The sequence below is a fragment of the Oncorhynchus clarkii genome, chromosome 12, assembly GCF_045791955.1.
Source record: "Oncorhynchus clarkii lewisi isolate Uvic-CL-2024 chromosome 12, UVic_Ocla_1.0, whole genome shotgun sequence".
NCBI classification, from domain to species: Eukaryota; Metazoa; Chordata; class Actinopteri; order Salmoniformes; family Salmonidae; genus Oncorhynchus; species Oncorhynchus clarkii.
Window position 1 is genome coordinate 74656442 of NC_092158.1, and position 22614 is coordinate 74679055.

The 22614-nt window shown below is 41.0% G+C and overlaps 1 protein-coding gene and 1 pseudogene across 1 annotated transcript; both read right to left on the reverse strand.

The window, feature by feature from the left end:
* Positions 1-1400: 1400 nt before the first annotated feature.
* Positions 1401-5094, reverse strand: LOC139422532 (intercellular adhesion molecule 2-like; annotated as a pseudogene).
* A 1215-nt stretch (positions 5095-6309) lies between these two features.
* Positions 6310-14419, reverse strand: LOC139421276 (intercellular adhesion molecule 3). The gene is made up of 8 exons (XM_071172004.1): positions 14182-14419; positions 13412-13684; positions 12995-13321; positions 11378-11641; positions 9599-9847; positions 8923-9246; positions 8428-8670; positions 6310-7643 (listed from the first exon to the last, which is right to left on the reverse strand). Exons 1-8 carry the CDS (start codon positions 14240-14242, stop codon positions 7417-7419), a joined length of 1968 nt encoding a protein of 655 aa, XP_071028105.1. The 5' UTR covers positions 14243-14419; the 3' UTR covers positions 6310-7416.
* Between the last annotated feature and the right edge of the window lie 8195 nt (positions 14420-22614).

A 22614-nucleotide genomic window follows, 5' to 3' on the forward strand; every position in this document is an offset into this window, starting at 1 on the left:
GGAAGAGCAGTCAGATGGAAACACACACATCACAGGTCATTTAAACATAAGCAAGCTGACAAAAATGTCTAAATAAAGTAGAGAATGAGTGTTAGTGACTGTTAAAGACGGCATATAACAACATTCAGTGCTGAAATCAAATGGACAATATACACATAGTTAGTTAGCGACACAATACACAAACATCACATGTAAAAAGCTAGTTTACATCGGGCAACTAAAAATAGTGTTCTGTGCAACTTACAAGCACCATTTCCAACTGTACCAATGCTATTCCAGCCCTGTGCAATGTGAACTGAACTGAACATACTTTGCACTTAAAACTGTAAACATACCTTGAAATATCTAGCATGAATTGGTTAAATTTTTTTAAATAAAAAATAAACCCAAATCTCTGATTGTGATTCAACAAAAAAAGACAACTATTGAAGAACTGTGCCACTGCACTCTTGTCAAAACAGAAAGAATTGGCAAGTAACAAAATCATCATCAGGGAATTGTTTCTACTTAACACAGTTTAGCAACTTCTTAAAGGACCATGTGAGCCACCTATGGTGAGATATGACTGTGTAGCCTATTAAAATACCTGAGATAGATAAAACACATTAGTGGCCTTTCTCTCCTCACAGCCCTGAGACTGCGTCCATGGGGTTCATGTCGGTATGCATGTCCACTTCCCTATGGTCCACGGATATAGGTTGAGAAAGTGAAAGACAAACGATTAAAGCTATCATCAAACATACTGACAATACTGAGAATCAAGGGTGCTGTGAAGGTAAAAGAGAGAGATAAAATGGAAGAGTGTGGGCAGAGAACAAAATTAGCAATAGTGAAGAGAAGCTTCCTGTGGCTCTTGGAATAGTACACTTAAATCGGTTAAAAGGCTCTGGTAGCACCAATTGAGAGCAACAAGAAAGAAAAAAAAACATTAGATAGGAAGTGATGCATTGCATGGCTCATTTCTCATTGTATAGTCACATAAGGTCACTTGTTGCTGTCATCAGATTACAGCGATCAGGCTAGCCTGTTTTCCCAGCCGCTTTACATCCGTGACAGAGACACAATGGCCGTGAGAAGAGAGACTACATTCAGACATGCTTGATAATAAAACAAATAATAAAACAGGACACACATGCCTGTGAATGAATGCTTTGTAGTGTCGCGCCACATGTTCACACCGACACAGCCCAAGACTCATTCAAAACAACACCACATACAAATGGCACAAAGCTATTGGTTGGAGTAGGCTAATAGAAAGCACTCTTTGGATTTATAAGCCATGCAGGATTGGAGTGTTCCATCATAATAATTGAGTAAACAACCATTCTTATTCATACAGTGTCTGTTGAGGAAGTCCTGCTGGTCACATTGACGATAGAAATTCTCTTCCTCTGGCCTGGTCAGATGATGGAGTTGGGACCTGCTCTCTGTTTGACAACGACATAGACAATCACGATCACAAAGGCCAGGCCCAGGCCCGATCCTATGATGACCCAGAACGTTATTCTGCCCCCTGTGGGAAGAGGGTGTGGTTAATGAGGGTTTGATCAGCTGACCGTCCCAAGCTCCTCAGCCCCAGCAACAGCAGAGTTTATTTGTTTGTGATGCACCACGCAGACAGACACTAGAGCAAAGAAAGCATGCACGACCACTACTATCCCTGCAGTGGTTCCACGACTGCCTGGAAAAACAGGAGCAATTTGGCAATATTAAACATTTAAATATACTGTCAACGGAGATATTTCACAGAGCAGTCTATATTAAGAAAGTAACACGTATACATGGTACGGAAAGAATGGGTCCCATTTCACATGAAGTGTCCTGAAAAACATTTTTCCATGGTAGTTAGTTTCATATGTACAGTGTAGTAACAATGTAATAATTGCAAAGTAACAAAGTACTTGTGGTCAACTGATGAGGCACCCGTACCAATGGACAGTCTCATTCAGGTAAAAGGTAACATGAATGCCACTAGTGAGTTAAGGGGGAGCGAGAGAAGAAGAGGGAGGGGTAGTAGGAGAGAATAGAAGCATTTGTGAGAAAGATAAGACTAGGTACTAATTAGAAACATGATCCTACCTATAGGTTTGGGATTCACAGTGAAAGTCTTGCTGATCTTGCCTATCTGACTGGAGGCAGTGCAGGTGTAGGTTCCTGGGAGCTTGGAGGCGGGTGTGAAAAGAGCTTCTTGGACATGTGAAGAATGCCAGCTGTACAGAGGAGTGGGCTTTCCAGTAGCTGTGCAGTTTAAGGTGATTTCCTCCCCCACTCTGATGTCTAGGGTCTCAGCTTCAGGTCTGGAAAAGGTTGGGGGGGTCTGAAGAATGAGGAGAAATAAGAATCAATCAACATGGACTGTTCCCACAAGATTCAGTGTCTGGGGAGGGTGAAATTAGGAGATGGATGAGAACAGATTACTGAAAGAATCTGTTAAATATCACAGTCGGGTATCAGATCAAACTAAATGATCAGCTGTAAACATGAATGGAATGATTGAAAATACGACTAGAGGGAACTTACAGTGCACAGTAATGCTGAGAGGTTCCTATGTCACTGTAGGATGGGGTTGTGGTCCCTCTGGTCCCAGGTCCAGTTCTGCTCTACATCTATACTGAGCTCCATCATCATCTCTACTGGGGCTGATCATCAGAGTAGCTGACACATCCACTGGTGTCTTACTGACAGTACTGTAAGTTACATTATCTAAGGGTTCATTCCCTTTGTACCACTTCACAACCAGGTTCTGTAGAGGAGCGATGTTCTGGATGTCACACTGCAGTTGGTACTGTGTCCCCTCCACCATGGGACCAGAGTGTCTCAGAACAGAGATGGAGACGCTGTCTGGAGTCTCTGTAGAGGAAGTCAACAATGTAAAAAACCCTCAATGCTGATATACAGTTAAATAGAAACATACCTTTCACATTCACAAGGAGGAAAATACTCACTGTAGAGAATGACTGGAAGTACTTTTGAGGGTTGTCCGCCAACAATGAGAGTGATGTAGAATGTAGGTTCTATTGTCCAATCAGTAAGGTTATCCACAGTCCAGGTGACAATGTTGACATCTTGTTCAAAACTTCTACCTCCGAATGTGTCCTCCCAGCCCATCCCCTCATGGTCTGTGGATGATGTGCTGCAGTTGACTGAGACTGAATCTCCATATCTCACCACCACTCTGGGAGGGTTGAGCACAAGAGAGGAGGCATGTGTTGGCCTACCTACCGGTCAGAGCACATGACATGTGAACAACATGGCAATGATTACATAAAACCATAAAATAACACTGACATCACAATACAATGTCTGTCAAAAAATATATATTTGCTGGTATTTTTGCTGGTTTGTATTAGTCAGCAGCAGATCCGCATAATTTATATATTTTTAAGAAATGTCATGGCGGCGCAAACAAGAAGTAGCCCTAAAACCCGCAACCAATAAGGTGACATTTTCACCCACTACATCGTTTTCAAAGTAGACAAATAATACGAAAAGCACCTACATGGCAACCCTGAATCATCGCTCTCATGTCTGTGCAAGCAAGCTAGATAGTGCTACGTATCAACTGGGGCAAAAACCATAGTGAGCTTCGATTAGTCAATAGCAACGGGATGTCGTGTAAACGACGAACTTTAACCTTTCCCAAAGCTAATGGTTATACAGATTTAACTGAATTGTTGTCCCGCCCTGTTCACGATACCATTCTCATTCTTATGTTGAATAAATGTATCATGGCTCCCGGGTGGCGCAGTGGTTAAGGGCGCTGTAGTGCAGCGCCAGCTGTGCCACCAGCTTCCGCTGTGATAAGAAGCAGTGCGGCTTGGTTGGGTTGTGTATCGGAGGACTTTCAACCTTCGTCTCTCCCGAGCCCGTACGGGAGTTGTAGCGATGATAGTAGCTACTAAAAAAAACAATTGGATGCCACGAAAATTGGGGAGAAAACGGGGTAAAAAAATAGAAACAATTATCTTATAGTGTGTGGCAGACCCTGGTGCTAGAGGGGTGTCCTGAAAAACATTTTTCCATGGTAGTTAGTTTCATATGTACAGTGTACGCAGTTGGAGGTTGAATGTTTGAAGGGGTACGGGACTGACTCAGAGCATCATAAATTGATCTCCAGGGAGCATACACAATTCACAAAATAAATTGTGTATGCTGGGGTATTCTCTAAGCCTATTGGGGCTATAAAAAGCCATAGGGCCTAATTTACATTTTGTGGCTAGAAATGTAACAGTTAAAAAAAATATATATATATATATATATATATATATATAATTTACTTTCTGAAAAGGAAATTCTGATATTTGTGTTAAATAAACAATAATTTCTTTGAAATATTAAACACATTTTGCTCAATTATTTGTTCAGTCATTTTCACAATGCAACAATAATTATCATCATAAAAAACTCAATATTTTAATGATAACTCAAAGCAATATTATACAAAAGATTAATACAAATGAATTTCTTAACTAGGAGTATTTACATGAGAGGATTGTGAAATAAAAGATCTCCACAGACGTTTGTGTAGACTACATACTGTGGTGAAAGGGGATCAGGGGAGAAACTCACTCTCCTAACAACCAGAGGACCAATATTGGTAGAAAATCTACACTGACCATCCCTTTGTACAATATTAATTGTTCTCTTCTTCCCTATAAGCCCCCCCTTTGCAATCTATTCTCCACATACTCTATGGGCCCTTAAATGTAGAGGCACTCATTTTTACAGACTTTATTAAATATACAGTTCTATATTTTATATTACATACACAAAAGACTTTGAGTTTACATGAAGTAGCCTAAAACGTATGCATTTACATTGCAGTTACATACACTCATTGACCAGTTTATTAGGTACACCCATCTAGTTCCGAGTCAGACCCACTTTGCCTCCAGAACAGCCTGAATTATTCGGGACATGGATTCTACAAGTCAAAAATGTTCCACAGGGATGTTGGTCCATGCTGACACGATGGCATCACGCAGTTGCTGCAGTTTGGACGGTGATACACCACCGTCACCAGCCTGTACTGTTGACACCAGGCAGGATGGGTCGTGGGCACCCGTTTCTGAGATACTGGATTTGGTGTGCCATGCTCAAAGTCGTTTAGGTCACTCGTTTTTCCCATTCTAACGTTCAATCGAACATTAATTATATGCTTTGATGCCCGTCTGCCTGATTTATATAGCAAGCCACGGCCAGGTGACTAACTGTCTGTAGGAGTGATCCATTTTCGTGAATTGGGTGGTGTACCTAATAAACTGTCCGGTGAGTGTATATGGGCACCTTGTAATTACAAAGTGTTACATACCTGTAACTGTATAACAAACCGGTATAACAGCTGTAAGTACTATGTAACAATGTAACTACCATGTAATTACAAAGTGTTACATACTTGTAACTGTATAACAAACCCATGTAATTACAAAGTGTTACATACCTGTAACTGTATAACAAACTGTTAAAACAGCTGTAAGTACTATGTAACAATGTAACTACCATGTAATTACAAAGTGTTACATGCCTGTAACTGTATGACAAACCGGTATAACAGCTGTAAGGACAATGTAACAATGTAACTACCATGTAACTACAAAGGTTTTAGGCCACAATGTGCAGTGGGACCTAAAAAGTATTGACATTACTCTTGAGCTCCAGGCTTTCTCTTGACTCCTGCATTTGATAAGAATGGCTTGATTCAATCTGCTTACAGGAAGAGGCAACCACACACCAACTGCCCCTTCCACACCTTCAGAACTCACATGCAGTCAGGCATTACAGTGATGCAGTTAAAACACTGAACACTTCAGATGCAGTGGAACAGTGTAGAGTAGTAACAGAGTAGCTCTGACCCTCATGAGACATGAGCTCCCCTAAATGAGCTCACCGCTGGTTTAACCTGGTTCAGGTTCTTTCAATCGCATTCATTCTCCACCTGTCTGCCTCTCTGATGTCTGTTTTGAGCTTTGCAACATTGTTTCAACTGGGCCCTCACATGAGCTTGGGACAGACAGCTGTAGTTGTGTCCCGTATTTCAGCCCCTTTTCAGGTGTCCAGATTTTTTTTTAATGTACATTTGTCAGCAAGACTCATCAATGAATTCAGGCTACAAGAGTGTAGGCTTCCTTACAATCACTGAATGTCAGTACACGTTTTGGTCTTTTGTAACAGATGTCTCTTTCCCGTCGTGAAATGGCGGGTGCACTGTTTGGTCTTTTGTAACAGATGTCTCTTTCCCTTGGTGAAATGACGGGTGCACTGTTTGGAAGCTGGAATTATTTTGTGGACAAAAGTGCACAGGTAACTTAATACTTTTTGAAGTGATTTGTTTGAGAATAAGATGAAAACCTCATGACTGTTAGTGTTCATGCCACATTAAAAGGTAACACATGTTTACTGTAAAAATATATCTTTACTATTGGGCCCCCTCACCAATTTTCTTTTTTTTAGGAAGTCGAAGAAAATAAAGACCCCTGAATGTCACGGAATAATTCACACTCTGGGGAAATAATACTTTTCACATGTAGGCTATATTAATTGGTTTCAGTGATCATTGTGCTCACAACTTAAATAAGTTGTGTGCATATACTGTAGCACAGGAGGTTGGTAGCACCTTAATTGGGGAGGACGGGCTCGTGGTAATGGCTGGAGTGGAATTAGTGGAATGGTATCAAATACACCAAACATGGTTTCCTTGTGTTTGATGCCATTCCATTCACGGCGTTCCAGCCATTATTATGAGCCGTCCTCCCCTCAGCAGCCTCCACTGTACTGCAGGTTACACTCCAAGCTTCTTGTCACGAGCAAGACATCACATCCAGGCAAAGGGAACATTCTCACAATTTCAATCATGTGCTACTCTTCAAGCAATTGCATAATGTGACAGCAATTACATTGTCATCAGACCAAACTAAAAAAAGACATTCAAAATGACATAACAATTCCCTTGTTGGTGCTTATGCAATACAAACCAGTTTTTCCAAAACCAGTCATATAAAAAATACATTTCAATTAAGCCAATTTCCAAAGAGGGATTTCAACTTGTCCATTCGCTGCTACTTCTTCTTGTCCTTCAGAGAAAACATCAGCTACACTTTGAATGTGTAGAATAGATCATAAAGCTCACACTAAAAACAGAGGTTATTCTACCTCATCAGGTACTTCAGTAGAAGAGGAAATAGAGGGACTGATCTGTACTTAAAATCTTAGTGCTAAAGAGGAAAGGGAGTGCATATGAAGCATAGGGAGGTTGGAGGAGAGTCAGGAGACACTCCCAACCATCACAATCCAGACCGGCGTCTGCCAGCTGAATGAGTTGTGACCAGCCCCTCAACCACCTCAACCACTCGGTCTCTCACTTAGTCACTTAGTCTCTCAACGGGGAAAGAGTGGCTCATCCCAATAAAGCTTGTTCTCTTAAAAGTTGATGTTTGGCTGAGACAGTTTAGTCATCGGGAGCGGAGTGTCCCGGCCGCCGTTCTGCGCTACGTTGCCGTTGGGCGTGCTGCTGAGCTTGGCCTTCTTCAGGCTGTAGCGGCCCATCTTGGTGTTCTTGTAGTAGATGGAGTAGATGAAGACGAAGATGACCGAGATGACCACGACCATGAAGGCCACGAAGCCCGCTATGAGGGGCAGGTAGTCCTCTGTGACAAGAGAGACAAAACAACAAACACTCATTAATCCATCACACTCTGTTAACGTTCTGGCGCCACCTCAGACTGAACCATTTTCACCATCAAATAGAGAAGCGTCAATACACTGATTTATTCCTACTTCTTTCAACAGGAAAGAATAAGCACGTATTACTTAACATAATATTACATGATCCCACCAGTCAGAGTAGATCTACAACATACCGTAAGAGTGGGGACATTGCTCAACTTTAACCTTGAAATAGTCTTCTACAAGGAAACAGTCAGTACTGAGCTAAACTGCCAAATATTCAACAACTTTACCCAACACTCTTCAATGAACGATGGATGATGCTCAGTTTTACCTACCCTCACCAGGTGCCCTTCCCAAGGAGTTTGTTTCATGCCTGATTTTATATGTGCACAAAAATATACTGTCCCCTCATCATCTCATGTTTTGCAGCTTTGGTTCAAACTCCCTCACACAACAGAGATGTACTACATGTATCTGACTACAGAATGTGGCAGGAGGAGAGCAGTTCAGAAACCAGTAACTAAGAGGTTTTGGATTGGTCAACGGGTAAAGGACATATGAGAAAAACTGCCTAGTTAAAAGCTATTAATACAATTTGTTCAGAGAACAATAATCAGTCAACCAAAGAATAACAGACACAGAGAGAGAAAGGAAACCAGATAGATGGGAGGAGGAAGCAGACCAGCAAGAAGAAAACGTCCTACAAGACATTCATAAACAGTAAATAAAGGGTTTAATACAGTTTAATAAAGGTTCAATTACCATTTAAAACCACCTCTACCACAATGAAGCTCGTCTCCACAATGTTGGTGGCGGTGCAGTTGTAGAGCCCTGCCTCAAAGACAGTCAGGTTGCCTCCCGCCTCACTGACATGCTTCGCTGGGTCATAGACCCACTTTATCCTGGGCTGTGGGTAACCCTCAGCCTCACACACTAACTCCTCAGGATAGCCCCTGAACACAGGTATCCTCACTGGCAGTCGAGATGCATTGATGCATGGCTTATCTTAGAGAGAGAGAGAGAGTAAAAAGGCAGGTGGTGAAAATATGACAACACATTTCTTGAATGAATTACTGCAGTGAAGGAAACAAACACAATTGTAAGTTTGATTATTTTCTTCTAACATTAAAAGACAGTGGAGTGAGACTTCACCGTTGAACATTACGCACTTACGGAATGTGCATAGAGCTAATGTTTTATCGCACGTTATACAACGTTAGCATGGTTTGTATATATGAACAGTTCTCAGCAACTCACAGTGTACAGTAATGCTGAGAGGTTCTGATGTCACTGTATGTTGTGGTCCCTCTGGTCCCAGGTCCAGTTCTGCTCTACATCTATACTGAGCTCCATCATCATCTCTACTGGGGCTGATCATCAGAGTATCTGACACATCCACTGGTGTCTTACTGACATTACTGTAAGTTACATTATCTAAGGGTTCATTCCCTTTGTACCACTTCACAACCAGGTTCTGTAGAGGAGCGATGTTCTGGATGTCACACTGCAGCTGGTACTGTGTCCCCTCCACCATGGGACCAGAGTGTCTCAGAACAGAGATAGAGACTCTGTCTGGAGTCTCTGTGAAAGACAATTTTCAGACTTATTAGTGTTTCAAGACGAAAACCGACCTTTAAAAACAACTAGAAGTTCATACAAAACAGTAAAAAAGAGACCGTAAATATGTATAAGAGCATATGGTGAATAATAATGGTGTAACGGTTCACCAAACCCCCTCGGTAGGTGTTGCGGTTTTGGGGTCACAGATTGTTTTTTTTCGGTACAACAGGAACATGAAATGCCATTCACAATGTTCATATAATACAATATACAGTATAATATATTATACCAGCCAGATATAGAGGATACCCCTTACGGATAGAGACATTGTTCTTCTGACATAGAGAATGAGGAAGACAGCATCTTCACTTACTGTATACTGTGATGTGCAGAGGCTTACTGCATCTTCCAATCCCCTGAAAGGTTGCCTTACAACCAGGCCTTATGTCCCAGTCTAGGAGTTCCAAAACACTCCAGGTAGTGTCATTGACAACTTCTGGACCTGTGGTCCAGTAGATCTCTTCAACACTGGTTGTGTTTCTGCACGACACTGAGATTGGAGATCCATATTTCACCACCACACTCTCAGGGATCAATTTGATAGGACATACCGGCTCCGCTCCTTACAGAGTTAGGAGAAAAGAGAGATACTGAATTACATCATTTAAATACCTGGTAATAACCAACAATAAATCACATCATATTTCAATGAGCAGCGGCAAAAAAGGTAAAGTGTGGTCCAATGGGACATACAGCTGAAAGCCGCCAGTGACTCAGTAGACCAAAATACAGGAAAATGAGCCAGGAAGGATACACTTCCTTCACAAAAATGGACTTTTTTTGCATCTCATTCTTTAGCGGAGCTTTTATGTCACTCTCCCTTCCCCTAATAAGCTCCATCAATAATGTAACACACTTTACAACTAAATAACATACTTCACATGAAGCACATCTCTACGTAACTTCAATGTAACTTCAACTAGTTAAGCAATTATTTATTCAATGAACTGGGGTTTAGTGTGTGTGTGTGTGTGTCTGTGTGTGTTTGCGCACGCATTTCAGTGGTTCTTTAACACTATTGCTGGATTAAGGAATATGACTAAAATACCTAGGAATAGTATTTCTATACATGATGTTGACTCTCAGAATCAGAGAGCACAGAGCCAGGTTATAGCCAGGTTATAGCCAGGTTATGGCAAATAAACCAATATCTACCTTTGTAGCCTATTTCATCTCAACAATGTGCGTCTACTAGTGTGGTATTTTTTTCTCATCATATTTTAGAGTAAACAAAATAAAGTTGTCAGGCAATTTGTATGAAGATGAGCACGTTAACATGTTCTATAGTGGACACCACCGATCACTTCCCGTTCAGTGCGCTACAAAAACTTACTTGATTCTGATCCATTCAACAGCGACAACAGTTCCAAAGTCAAAGCCAATGAAATAAGGCGATTTAGGTACAAATCCTTCATTGCCTGAGCTCGAGGCTTTGTAAGCCGCCTGGATGTCTATCGGCCCGTTATTTAGCAGCCTCTAAATATATATATTCGAGTGCTTTTCTCTAGTTCATTGGAAGTTGCAGCCGAGCGGCGCCGAATTGTTGACTTATTTAACGAAAGTGCAGCCAGCACAGCACATTCACTCTATCCCTCAACTCCACTCCCTCTTAAATATAATAGAAAACAACCCTCCCCCACAAGCACCAGGCCGTTTCTAAATGTGTTATTCAATTATGGAACGAGAAACCACATCAATAGCCTAGATAGGCTATACATAACGACATTTCAGAAAGCAGAGATTAATTTGGGAAAACAAAACTGTATAGGCATACTGTTTTTTTTCCCCTCTCCAGTAAAATACTGGTTGAGCTCAGTCTTATTCCTGGTATTAAAGGGACAGTCCAGTAATATTGATTTCAATGCATGTTCCTCATCATATTTGTTGTCACGAAATTGTGATAGTATCATATTATAGACTATCATATACAAAGGCGTCACTGAACAATGACATAATGTCCAGTAGGCATAAGCAAAGATGACAAATGCAAATGTGAATACAGCACATAGAGTGTCCCCCTTACTATGTAAAGCGCTTTAAGCATCCGGACAGGCAAAATCCAATAATTCATTATAATTGGTGAAGGTCTTACCTCTGACAGAGACCCTGGCTATTTTAAAGACCTTTCCCAGGGTATTACTGGCGTGGCATGTGTAAGTCCCAATGTTCTCCCCTGTGGCCTGCTCGATGGTCAGTAAGGACCCCCCATCATTGTTCTTCAATTTCACGTTGGGAGCCCGGTGATAAGTCCAGGAGTACTCTGGCCGGGGGTTCCCATCTGAGGAGCAATTCAGCCCAGTAGGGGAACCAACATCAACTTCTGTGTCCCTCAGCTCCAGAATGTTCTGTGGTGGGACTGGAGGCACGAGAGTGACATGAGCATAATAAGACCAAAATACAACAGACGATGATATAGAAAATACAAATATGGACAGAAGACCTGGGTTCAAAGAGTATTTTACATTTTCATTAAAATACTTTGCATATTTGCTTGGGCTTGTCTGGATTGCTACATGGGTGGGGTTTGAACTTTTGGGACTATTACATTGATTCCATTGCACAGATAAGCTCAATCAAGCACAGCTAAATCAATTCAAAGATGTTAAATACTATTTGTATTGTACCAAATGACCTCAGGTACAGGATAACCCTCAACAGTGCAGCTCAGGTGATAGGTTGTGTACTCAGCTATGCTGTAATATTTTGGGCATTCAATAAGTATAGTAACAGTACTGGGGAAAATGACAGAGACCTTTCAGCAGGCTGTTAAATTAACAGTACAATGAAGGCTAATAGAAAGTTATGAGAGACAAAAACACATGCAAATTGCTGTTGTGATCGTTTGGAATTTTGGATTTGTTGGAACACACTAATAGTCCGTACCTGACTACCCAAAATGCTACACCACTCCCACAGATGTTAGTTTCTCCTCCTCAATAAGTCTTGATCTGACTACCTCCCCGACGATTTGAGGAACGCAAACATATTCTAACTATTCTGATTGGTCCCAGAAACCAATGGGTTGGGCCAGAGCCAGAACAACACGTGGATAAAGCGGTGTTTTGAAAATTGTTCATTGGCTTTGACACTCTGATTGGTTAGAGCTGATCCAATCGCTGATTACTTTGTTTGTAGAATACCCCTCATTTTGACGTCACTACAAACGACTTCAACAATGGCAGTTTTAGATTAAACTTTGTAGCTAACATAGAGCAGTGGAATAATTCAGTTTGAGTTGTCAGGCAATATGTCGCAGACAAAAATAATGGCTGCCTTCCCCTTTAAGATGAGCCACCACAAGCTGTCATCCAGGCAGAACTACAGTTCCCCTCAGTCAGCACTCCCCACATCCTGCCGCTAGTTGCAATGGGTGCAGCAACCAAGGACTTCACAGCTGTTTTGGCTGATGACAGTTTTGCCATTGATACAGACTACAGGCACTGCAGACTGAAGTTAACATCAAACAAAAGGGTCAATGACATCACTTTAGGATCGTTTGAAGAATGTGAAATGAAATAGTCCCTTAGGCCCAAAACACTTCCATTTTTCTGTTTCTACCTGGTTGCACTCACCTGTAAATTGTCCCAGGTCTGAATGAGTCGCTTGTTAGAAGGAGAGGATGAAAACCAGAAGTGCTTCGGCACTCCAGGACCAACATTGAACAGCCCCGCAGGGCCACCAACCCCAAAAAGAAAACAAAAAGACTTACAGTAAACAGCAAAATGAAGAGTCTGTGATGAGAGGACAGAAGCTAGTGGTCCCTTCGGTCCCAGGTCCAGCTCTGCCTCACATCTGTACTTTACTTCATCCTCAAATCTCCTGGGGGTGATGTTAAGCGTGGAGAACACATCCACTGGGATCCTCGTGGAGTTATGAAATGTTTCAGTTTTTACAGGTTCATTCCCTTTGTACCACCTCACAACCAGGCTCCGTAAAGGAGCGACGTTCTGGATGTCACACTGCAGCTGGTACTCTGTCCCCTCCACCATGGGACCAGAGTGGCTCTGAGGAGAGATGGAGACGCTGTCTGGAGTCTCTAGAGACAAAATAGTTATATATAGTGAGAAAAAAACTATTGTTTTCACTGACAAAACTCAGTACAAGACGCAAAAGAAAAACAACTTACTGTATAGAATGACAGGGAACTTTTCCAAACACTGCTCTCCATCTTTTTGTGTGAGGTAGCATGCAGGTTGTATTGTCCAGTCTGTCAAATTCTCCACATTCCAGATGACATAGTTGACCTCTTCTAAAGCTGTACCTCCTGATGTGGCCTCCCAGCCCATCCCCTCATAGTCTGTGGATGATGTGCTGCAGTTGACTGAGACTGAGTCTCCATATCTCACCACCAATGTGAGAGGGTTGAGCTCAATAGGACAGGCGGCATGTGTAGGCCCACCTACAGGTCAGACCACAAGCAGACATACTGTTTCTTTAAACATATAAACGATCCCAAGTCTAAGCCTAGAATGCAGAATGGTAAACTAACAAGAGGTTAAAATTAGTTGCCTTTTTCAGAAGGCAGTTTCTAATCAGTAAACAAAATATAGGAACAAAAGTTTACAATGTAGTATATTGGACAAAGACATATTTGTTAAGACAAAAAAATGGACATTTTGTGTCATGTCACATAATCTTTACTGCGAGCATACAGATTTTATCCGCTACTACATTGCCCTCTCCTGGTTATTCCAAAACGTGTTATTGGTTCTTAGTTTATCTCTTTGGCCACTATGAAATACGATCCAGTTATTGCGGATTTTAATGCGAACCAAGGCGGCTATTGTTCTTATCCCTCTTAAAACTGGAATGTCAAATATTTTAGCGTTATCTGTGTTCCTATTCTGCTTGAAATTCTTAAATTTTTCAATAACGGTATAACAAAACTAACTTTACCTGTCATCCAGAGAAGTAACGGAAACCCAAGAAAAATCCGACTAAATATTATTTCACACATTTTATATTAAACTAATGTTTCATTCCCAGAAAGACGTAGAAAAATGTAGGTATTCCTTGTGGTCAGTGTCTGATGTCCAAATGTCCAGTCCCCACATGCACACAGCCCAACTCTTCAACAGGCGCAGCGGTCAGTTGTCTCACATTATATTTTGGCTCTGTATTGAATTACAAGAACAGGACCGAAAAATCGTGAGAAGTCACGTGCTCTTTAATGGAAGACCCCTTTGAACGATTTCAACCATCAAGCGCAAGAAACCGATCAATGTAAATTTAGGGAATTTCCATGGAACAGGACCCGGAACCTCGTTTTGGACTGTTTCATTCTGGAACCCATTTGCAAGGATGCGGTAGCTTTCTTTTATCATACATAATTTCCATTGTTTGCGATGTAAAAATGATAGTAAAAGCAATCAGAGTTCATTCAAGTTGCCTGCTGTGTATTTATCCTGCCATCTAAAAAAGGGCCGGACAGAGTTTATGGTTTGCGCAACATTGTATCGCCTATAGACCAACGCGTGGCCATTGTTGTGGTCAAAAAAATGATTGCGCCTGTATCTCTCATAGAACTAGAATGACATTCACTTTCTGTGATCTCTCTCCCTCTGCTCTGACAGGCGTGAGCCTGCAACTGTCATCTCTCCAGTGTTGCGCTTCATCATTTCTTTCACCGCTGATACATTGAAATACATTTGCCAAAATGATAGAATTACTGTTGTCTGTTCAGAAAGAAATGAAACAATTCAGAGAACTACACCAGTAATAGGCATATAATTTAGCCAAAACTAAAAAGATTTATGAAATATGACAAGTTAGAGATTTAAATAGCAATATTCATTTTTTTCTGAAAGGCTATGTCTAAGCATCTGAGGTCACCAGCTCACAGTTTGACACCCACTCACTAGCATTAGGCAATGTGATGCAGTGTTTGTGTTCTTCCATTTCAAACAAAATGAACAGTTCCATCAAATTTACATAATAAGTCATTTGTCTTTTAATTTTGTTGTGTATATTATTTATTTCAGGGGAACAGTCACTCAATTGATTGCATCGATTTAATTTCAGAATATTTATATTCATATTTTTATTATCATTTTTCATAGTGTTGAAATTAGCACCGTAGTGCGGAATCTGTGTGCATTCTAGAATTAACTGTTATTTCCAGCTTCTCTCTGCACTTTCCTGTCTATTTATGAGACTCGTGGAAAGTACTGAATATCTTGGTCATGTGATGTGTGCTCTGGTAGAGTGGATGCAGAACTGAGTGGTGAAGTGGTGATGATATAATAAGTCATCAGATGAGGGGGAGGTAGTGGGCGGTGGGATGGCTCCATCCACAAATAACATCTCTGTTGACTTAGACTGATATTTAGTTAGAATAGAGATGTTGAGAACACAGAAATGCCTCACTATCTTATACACTATACCGGCTTTATAGCAACCCACAGGTGGGCAAGTGCAGGTGGGAAGACACTCAAGAGCTCCATCCAATCAAAAGGTGTATCTGCTACACGTCTGAATGGGTCCCTCGGTCTAGTCACAGTAGCCGTCTGGACTAGTACAATGGAATTATTTAGCTAAAGCTCTAGCCTTTTAGATGATTTCTTAGCCCTACATCATCCATCAGCCCAGGTTTTGTCTGTGTTTAATAGATACGGTGAGGATAAGTCATACCCGGGGATCAGAACAAGAGGAGTATTTACAAAATACCAGCTGCTGCTATTTCTAAGCAGAGTTCTAGACTTGAGTTAGGGTCAGAGGCTGTTCTAGCTAGTTGTCAGAGAAAGGGGAGGTGAAGGGAGAGGAGAGACAAAGTTATATACAGGGGAGGACTGGACTCCCCATAAGAGCAAACAGTGTGTTCTTGTTGTAAAAACAAGTGTTTGAATTCCAGTCATGTCTCCGACACACTCCCTATTCAATAGTGCTCTCATACTGTAGTGCTCTCAAGACATTCTGAGTCTGTGTTATTTGTCCTACATCCACATGTAAAGTCTCTAGTCAATGTCCAAAAACGCTATAGAAAGTTCATACACAGACACTCAATGTGAACAATAGTATTCAATGTAAATGGATAGATCAAAGATATTGTTATTGACCACCAGCCAAAAGGAAACTTTAATCTCCACACAGGGGCTCTGCATATCTAAGCAACAAGGTCAAAGGCAAAGTAAATAGTTACCAAATGGGACAGACATTTTCAGAACTGTAGCTGAGGAAACCAAAACTCAGCTTTCCTCCCGCTCCCCTTTGTCAGCCCTGTGTATGTTTTGATACTTTACCACCAGAGATCCTGTAGCTCCCCCGTATGTACGTTAAAGCAGAGAGACCTGGAGGGAGTTGACACGTTGCATTTTGGGTCAGACCTCAAACATTTCAGTTTCCTGTGGATCGAAGGTTCAGTTTGCTCCTCAGTGTACTCAGATGTTTCAGAGAGCGACATGTCAAACCAACACAAATACACTAGAGGATTTGAAACACAGTAGCTATTCTTTGAGTGTTCATCCCACACATGACTTCCTCTTAAGATGACACTTTCATTCCTTTCTTTTAGCAACTTTGATACCAGAACACGTGGAAACAGTGCAGCATTTGCAGGACAGTACATCCCTGCTGGCAACATAAAAATAACAGAGAATGCACCAGACAAATGAATACCCTAACACAGAGGAAAACAGTGCAGTGTGTTCCAGAAGGTAGAAATTGGGGAAAAGGGAAATGTTGGCACCCTCTTTACACTGTTTCTGAAATGTAGAATGTGGCCCCTTGTCCCTTGTGTCCCTCTGACAGTGTATTCATCTATTCACCCTTCTGCAGGCCTATCCCATTCCATTTCTCTCTCCTCACTGTTTCATTGCTCTCTGTGCCCCTCAGTATCTACATGTGTGTGTGTGTGTGCGCACAATCAGTGTGTGTCCCACTCCAAGGCCAGCCTCTGATAGCTTTGTAATGCTTTGAAACAGGACACTGATGGCGTGATCTTGTACCCTGTTGACAAACTAATGACCACGTCAGCTTTGGTGACCAGACTGTATTTTCTCACACTTCTGAGTACAGTCAACAGTCTCGTTGTTAACACAGTTCAGTAAGCTGTTTAAAAGTGTAAAAGATAGCAAGTAAAAAATGGTTACATTTTGTGGAGCACATTAAAACAATATGGTTGTTGTTCGTTTAATCCCTGACGCAAACCTCTGAAATATGATCATGTAGAATACATGAGCTCAACAAATGCCCCTCTGTGTCTACACATTCTTCATGGGGCTACTGGAATTTAGAAGCCGTTCCCATAGCTTGCCAATTAGAATAAGGCCTGGTGAGTAAGTGGGTTGGGTACACTCTGAATAGGGGATATTTTCCTAAACAGTATTTAGAGTAGATTTTATATAGAGCATTTGCCACTCACTCCCTCAGTATACAATTGAAAGGGGGTTTCTAACTAAACACCTACAACAATGAATCAGGGTTCGTGAAACGCACATTATTCTCAGAACACACACTCACAAACACGTCTACTCATGCTCTATGTTGACTCCTGAGTTTTAGAAAGATAAAAACATTTCAAGGGAATTCTCCTCCCAATTTAACCCTGACCTGTCAGCTGCCCCAGACTGGTCTCATAGACTAGACGTAACATAGTTAACGTCAAAGCTAGGACACTCAAATTACTATGATATGTTACGTTTGGTACGGTTACATAAGATTGTAGGTTACTTATGACAAAAACGAAAGGATGATAGGTGGGCGTATAACGCAAACGTCTAGCAACCCAAAGGTTGGGCATTCGAATATCATCACTTTGCATCAACTTACTACTTTTTAGCATGTTACCTAACCCTTCCTTTAACCCTAACCGTAACACTTTAACCTAACTCCGAACCTTGACCCTAACCTTAAGCCTTAACCCATAGTGCTAGCTAAAGTAGTGTTAGCTGCCTAGCCATCTAGCTAACATTGGATTGGAATTCATACCACATCATACATTTAGCAAATGTGTAACATATTGTACGAATTGCATTTCGTACATATTCTATGAACTGCAATTCGTAACATATCAAACAAATTGTAATTCGTAAACTATCATACGAAATGGATGATGGACATCCACAAATGAATACTTACCATACGAAACATAACATAGCATACTAAATGGAGTGTCTCGGATTTACATAGAGAATGATATGAAACGCTCTGAGACCAGATTGCAGAAAGATGGCTGCCCAGAGGACTATAACTACTTCCATAATGTTTCTTGCCTGAAGACTCAAACTGAATTCTTCCGCTGCTCTATGTTTGCTACATACAGTACTACATACAGCATTTTCAAAACGCCGCTTTGCCCACGTGTGTTACGACTCTGGCTCGACCCATTGCCTTCTGGGACCAATCAGAACGGTTAGAATGTGAGTGCATTCTAGAAATCATTGGGGAGGTACTCAGATCCAGACTCATAACTGAGAAGAAACTAACATCAGTGGGCATATCATTTGACTGGAGCAAGGAGTTTGGGTAGCCAGGCAATAATGATTAATGATGACAACAGAACTGCAGTCTCGATCATCTGCAATAGTGTGATAGATATCAGCTAATCCTAGCTCAAATCAGTCACATACATGAATGTCCAGTAGGTCTACATGATTCACATGGCCATATTCTTATTCAAAGTTAACATGATTGCCATTAACATTTTTATTTATTATTTTGTTTAAAAAAAGTTAACCTGTAAATGTCATTTGACATTGGTATGTCCTAGGGAGAGCACAAATAGCTGTTTTGGGGTTCTCTGATAGATTTGTCTTGGTAATAGTGAGGGGAGGCTGACGTGAGCCTGACATAGCCCCAACCTGAGTCTTATGGACTAGACAGGTTTGTCTGCTCCAATAAGGCATTTTCTTTTCATTTGACCAGTTAAATTGTGAAGTTTGTAAATATTTTTTTTTACATGTTTTTATTGTTTTGTAAATGTTGATATTTACAAAATACAATTACACATCTGAACCACCATCCTATTCTGTAAATAAAAGTAAACTTCTGCACAGGATTCTATCTGACTCCTGAAACTCTTCTGCTCTTATTCCTGCAACAAGGTTCCTATTTTACAATGATGTAAACGCTTTCTCCTGATCATTCTTTCTCTGTCACACGCCTCTCAGTGCTTATGTAAGTTAACAAATACCCTGGCCAAAACCAGTCACTTGTTTTCCCTGATTGGGTCCAATCTGGACTATGTACAGTATGTGCTCTGAGAGAAGGTATACTCTAATTCCATACAAACTGTTCTGGGAAGGATCTAACTATACAGATGTTGCCGTTCTTTGTTTGCCAATCATCACAAGGAATAATTCAGGGAAAAAGCACTCACGAAGAGCACTTTAGCCAGCACAATGTTTGAGTATTATAAATGAAAGATTGTTTGGCTGCGTTAACACAGGCAGACAAATTCAGATTTTTTTTCCACTAATGGATCTTTTGAGGAATCAGATCAGCCCTTTTGACGATAATTGGGCAAAATATCAGAATTGGGCTTCCTGTATAAATGCAGCCATAGAACATGAACTTGGTTCTGTCTGAACTTTTAAGAATTCTCGTATCACATGCTGATGACTAGATGTGTTTAAAAAAAATCATAAAGCATACTAGAGTCACACACCAGAAGGGTTTAGCCATTACTCCCCATATCCACTGTAAATGTGGGTGGCCGTGGTTGTTGATTGCTCAATCATAGACTTCCCAGTCGGGATTCATTGAAGTCGTTATCAAAGTCACTTCCACTTTTCCATTAATCTTAAAAGAAAAACCATTCAACACATTAAGAAACACTGTACATGGAACGGCTTTCTTCCTGGGAAGGAGAGGACCAAAGTGTAGCGTGGTGAGTGTTCATCTTATTTAATAATAAATCCAAACTGAACACTTCAAATGACAAAATAACAAATGTGGCAAAACCGAAACAGTCCTATCTGGTGCAGAGAACACAGAGACAGGAAACAACCACCCACAAAACAGGCTACCTAAATATGGTTCCCAATCAGAGACAATAACTAACACCTGCCTCTGATTGAGGCCAAACATAGAAATAGACAAACTAGACATACAACATAGAATGCCCACCCAGCTCACGTCCTGACCAACACTAAACAAGGAAAACACAAAAGAACTATGGTCAGAACGTGACAGTACATTAAATAGATGGGTGGGGAACTTCCTACCCTCTGTCGTGTCTTTGGCTATGCCGGATTAAGTGATATGACATGCTATTCTATAAAATAATTTTTCCGTAATGAATATTACCTGATTGAGCTAATCATGTAAATGTAATTAACTAGAGAGTCGGGCACCACAAAATAATATTTATAGAGCTGTTATCTTCCAAATAAACTCTTAAAGACCTAGTAATATTTTACATCAATAGCAGTCAATATTAATCGTCATCTTAATTCAGTCTCATCTGAAAGTTGTAAATCCTGGGTTATCTGCACGAACCCTGGCTAACAAGTTGAATCAGCAATACAAAATTGGGTTTAATTGTTTATTTACTAAATACCTAACTAATCACACAGAATTACACATACACATATTTAAATCATAACTTGATAACAAATTACGTCATAAAGGAAAACGTCCCTAGCGGGCGGAACAGATATGACAGCTGGTTACACAAAAGAAATGGGGCTGGTTTTGAGTGAAAGAGCGGGAAGACTGAGGAACAAAGGGTGAAGCTGTGCAATCGTAAATACAGTATCTTATGCATTCTAAATGACCGCCCATTTGGAAAAGGAAAATGCAATAAATATTTACACTGAGCTGCCCTTCGGTAGTTTGGTGGTAGATGGATGGCCGTGTTGCCCAACTGAGTCCTTTGTCCTTTGAAGAAGGTCTCTGCTGGTAAATTGAATACGTTGTAGTAACTTCGTTGTGTGGTAGACGGGATACACTGTCTGTTCCTTCCTAACCCTTGTTTGCAGCAGCTATTGCTAACTCAACGGCTAGGAGGTATCACTTCTGTAGTGAATAAGAGTTCAAAGTTCATACCATTCGCAACCAAAACTCATGCTGATGTTGGCTTCGTTCTGTAGTTATTATCTGAACCATTCTGACATCGGACCGTCGTCCTCACGTCCTCGGAACAGGAGGTTATATTGTCGTCAAGGGCTTATATAGGAAGGGAGAGGAGGGTGTGTTTGAAAAGTTTTATAGCCCATGTCCCTTCACAGGGGCAGGCCACTGATTGAGCAGAGCCCTATCTTATGAAAACCCAAATCTCACATTTTAGAAGCTAAAATTTCATTCCATCACGAATAATTTCATATTCAAATATTTAAATTGAACAACAATTCCATGTGAATCTCTGATGTGTAGACTTTCCACTGTAGAGTTTATGTCATCTTATCATTGATGAGAATGTCTCAGATGACAACCGAACTGACATCATGTTCATTAAGGACCACCGCACATGTTCAGTTGGTCGGATTACCAGAATATAGTTAATTTCCCTCCACCTTCTGATGTTCCCAGAATCTCTATGTTAACCAAGGGGTTTGCAAATGTAACATCAGTAAGGTAGAGAGAGGAAAAAGGGGGGAAGAGGTATTTATGACTGTCATAAACCTACCCCCAGGCCAACGTCATGACACCTCTAATGGTCAAGGTACATAAGGAAATTTAAGCAAAAAAACTGGAACCAGATAACAAACAGGAAATGTCTACAGTCATTGCCAAAAGTTTTGAGAATGACACAAATATTAATTTCCACAAAGTTTGCTGCTTCAGTGTCTTTAGATATTTTTGTCAGATGTTACTATGGACTACTGAAGTATAATTACAAGCATTTCATAAGTGTCAAAGGCTTTTAATGACAATTACATGAAGTTGATGCAAAGAGTCAATATTTGCAGTGTTGACCCTTCTTTTTCAAGACCTCTGCAATTAGCCCTGGCATGCTGTCAACTTATGGGCCACATCCTTACTAATTACAGCCCATTCTTGCTTGGAGTTTGTCAGAATTTGTGGTTTTTTGTTTGTCCACCTGCCTCTTGAGGATTGACCACGAGTTCTCAATGGGATTAAGGTCTGGGGAGTTTCCTGGCCATGGACCCAAAATATCGATGTTTTGTTCCCCGAGCCACTTAGTTATCATTTTTGCCTTATGGCGAGGTGCTCCATCATGCTGGAAAAGGCATTGTTCGTCACCAAACTGTTCCTGGATGGTTCGGAGAAGTTGCTCTCGGAAGATGTGTTGGTACCATTCTTTATTCATGGCTGTGTTCTTTGGCAAAATTGTGAGTGAGCCCACTCCCTTGGCTGAGAGGCAACCCCACACTTGAATGGTCTCAGGGTGCTTTACTGTTGGCATGACACAGGACTGATGGTAGCGCT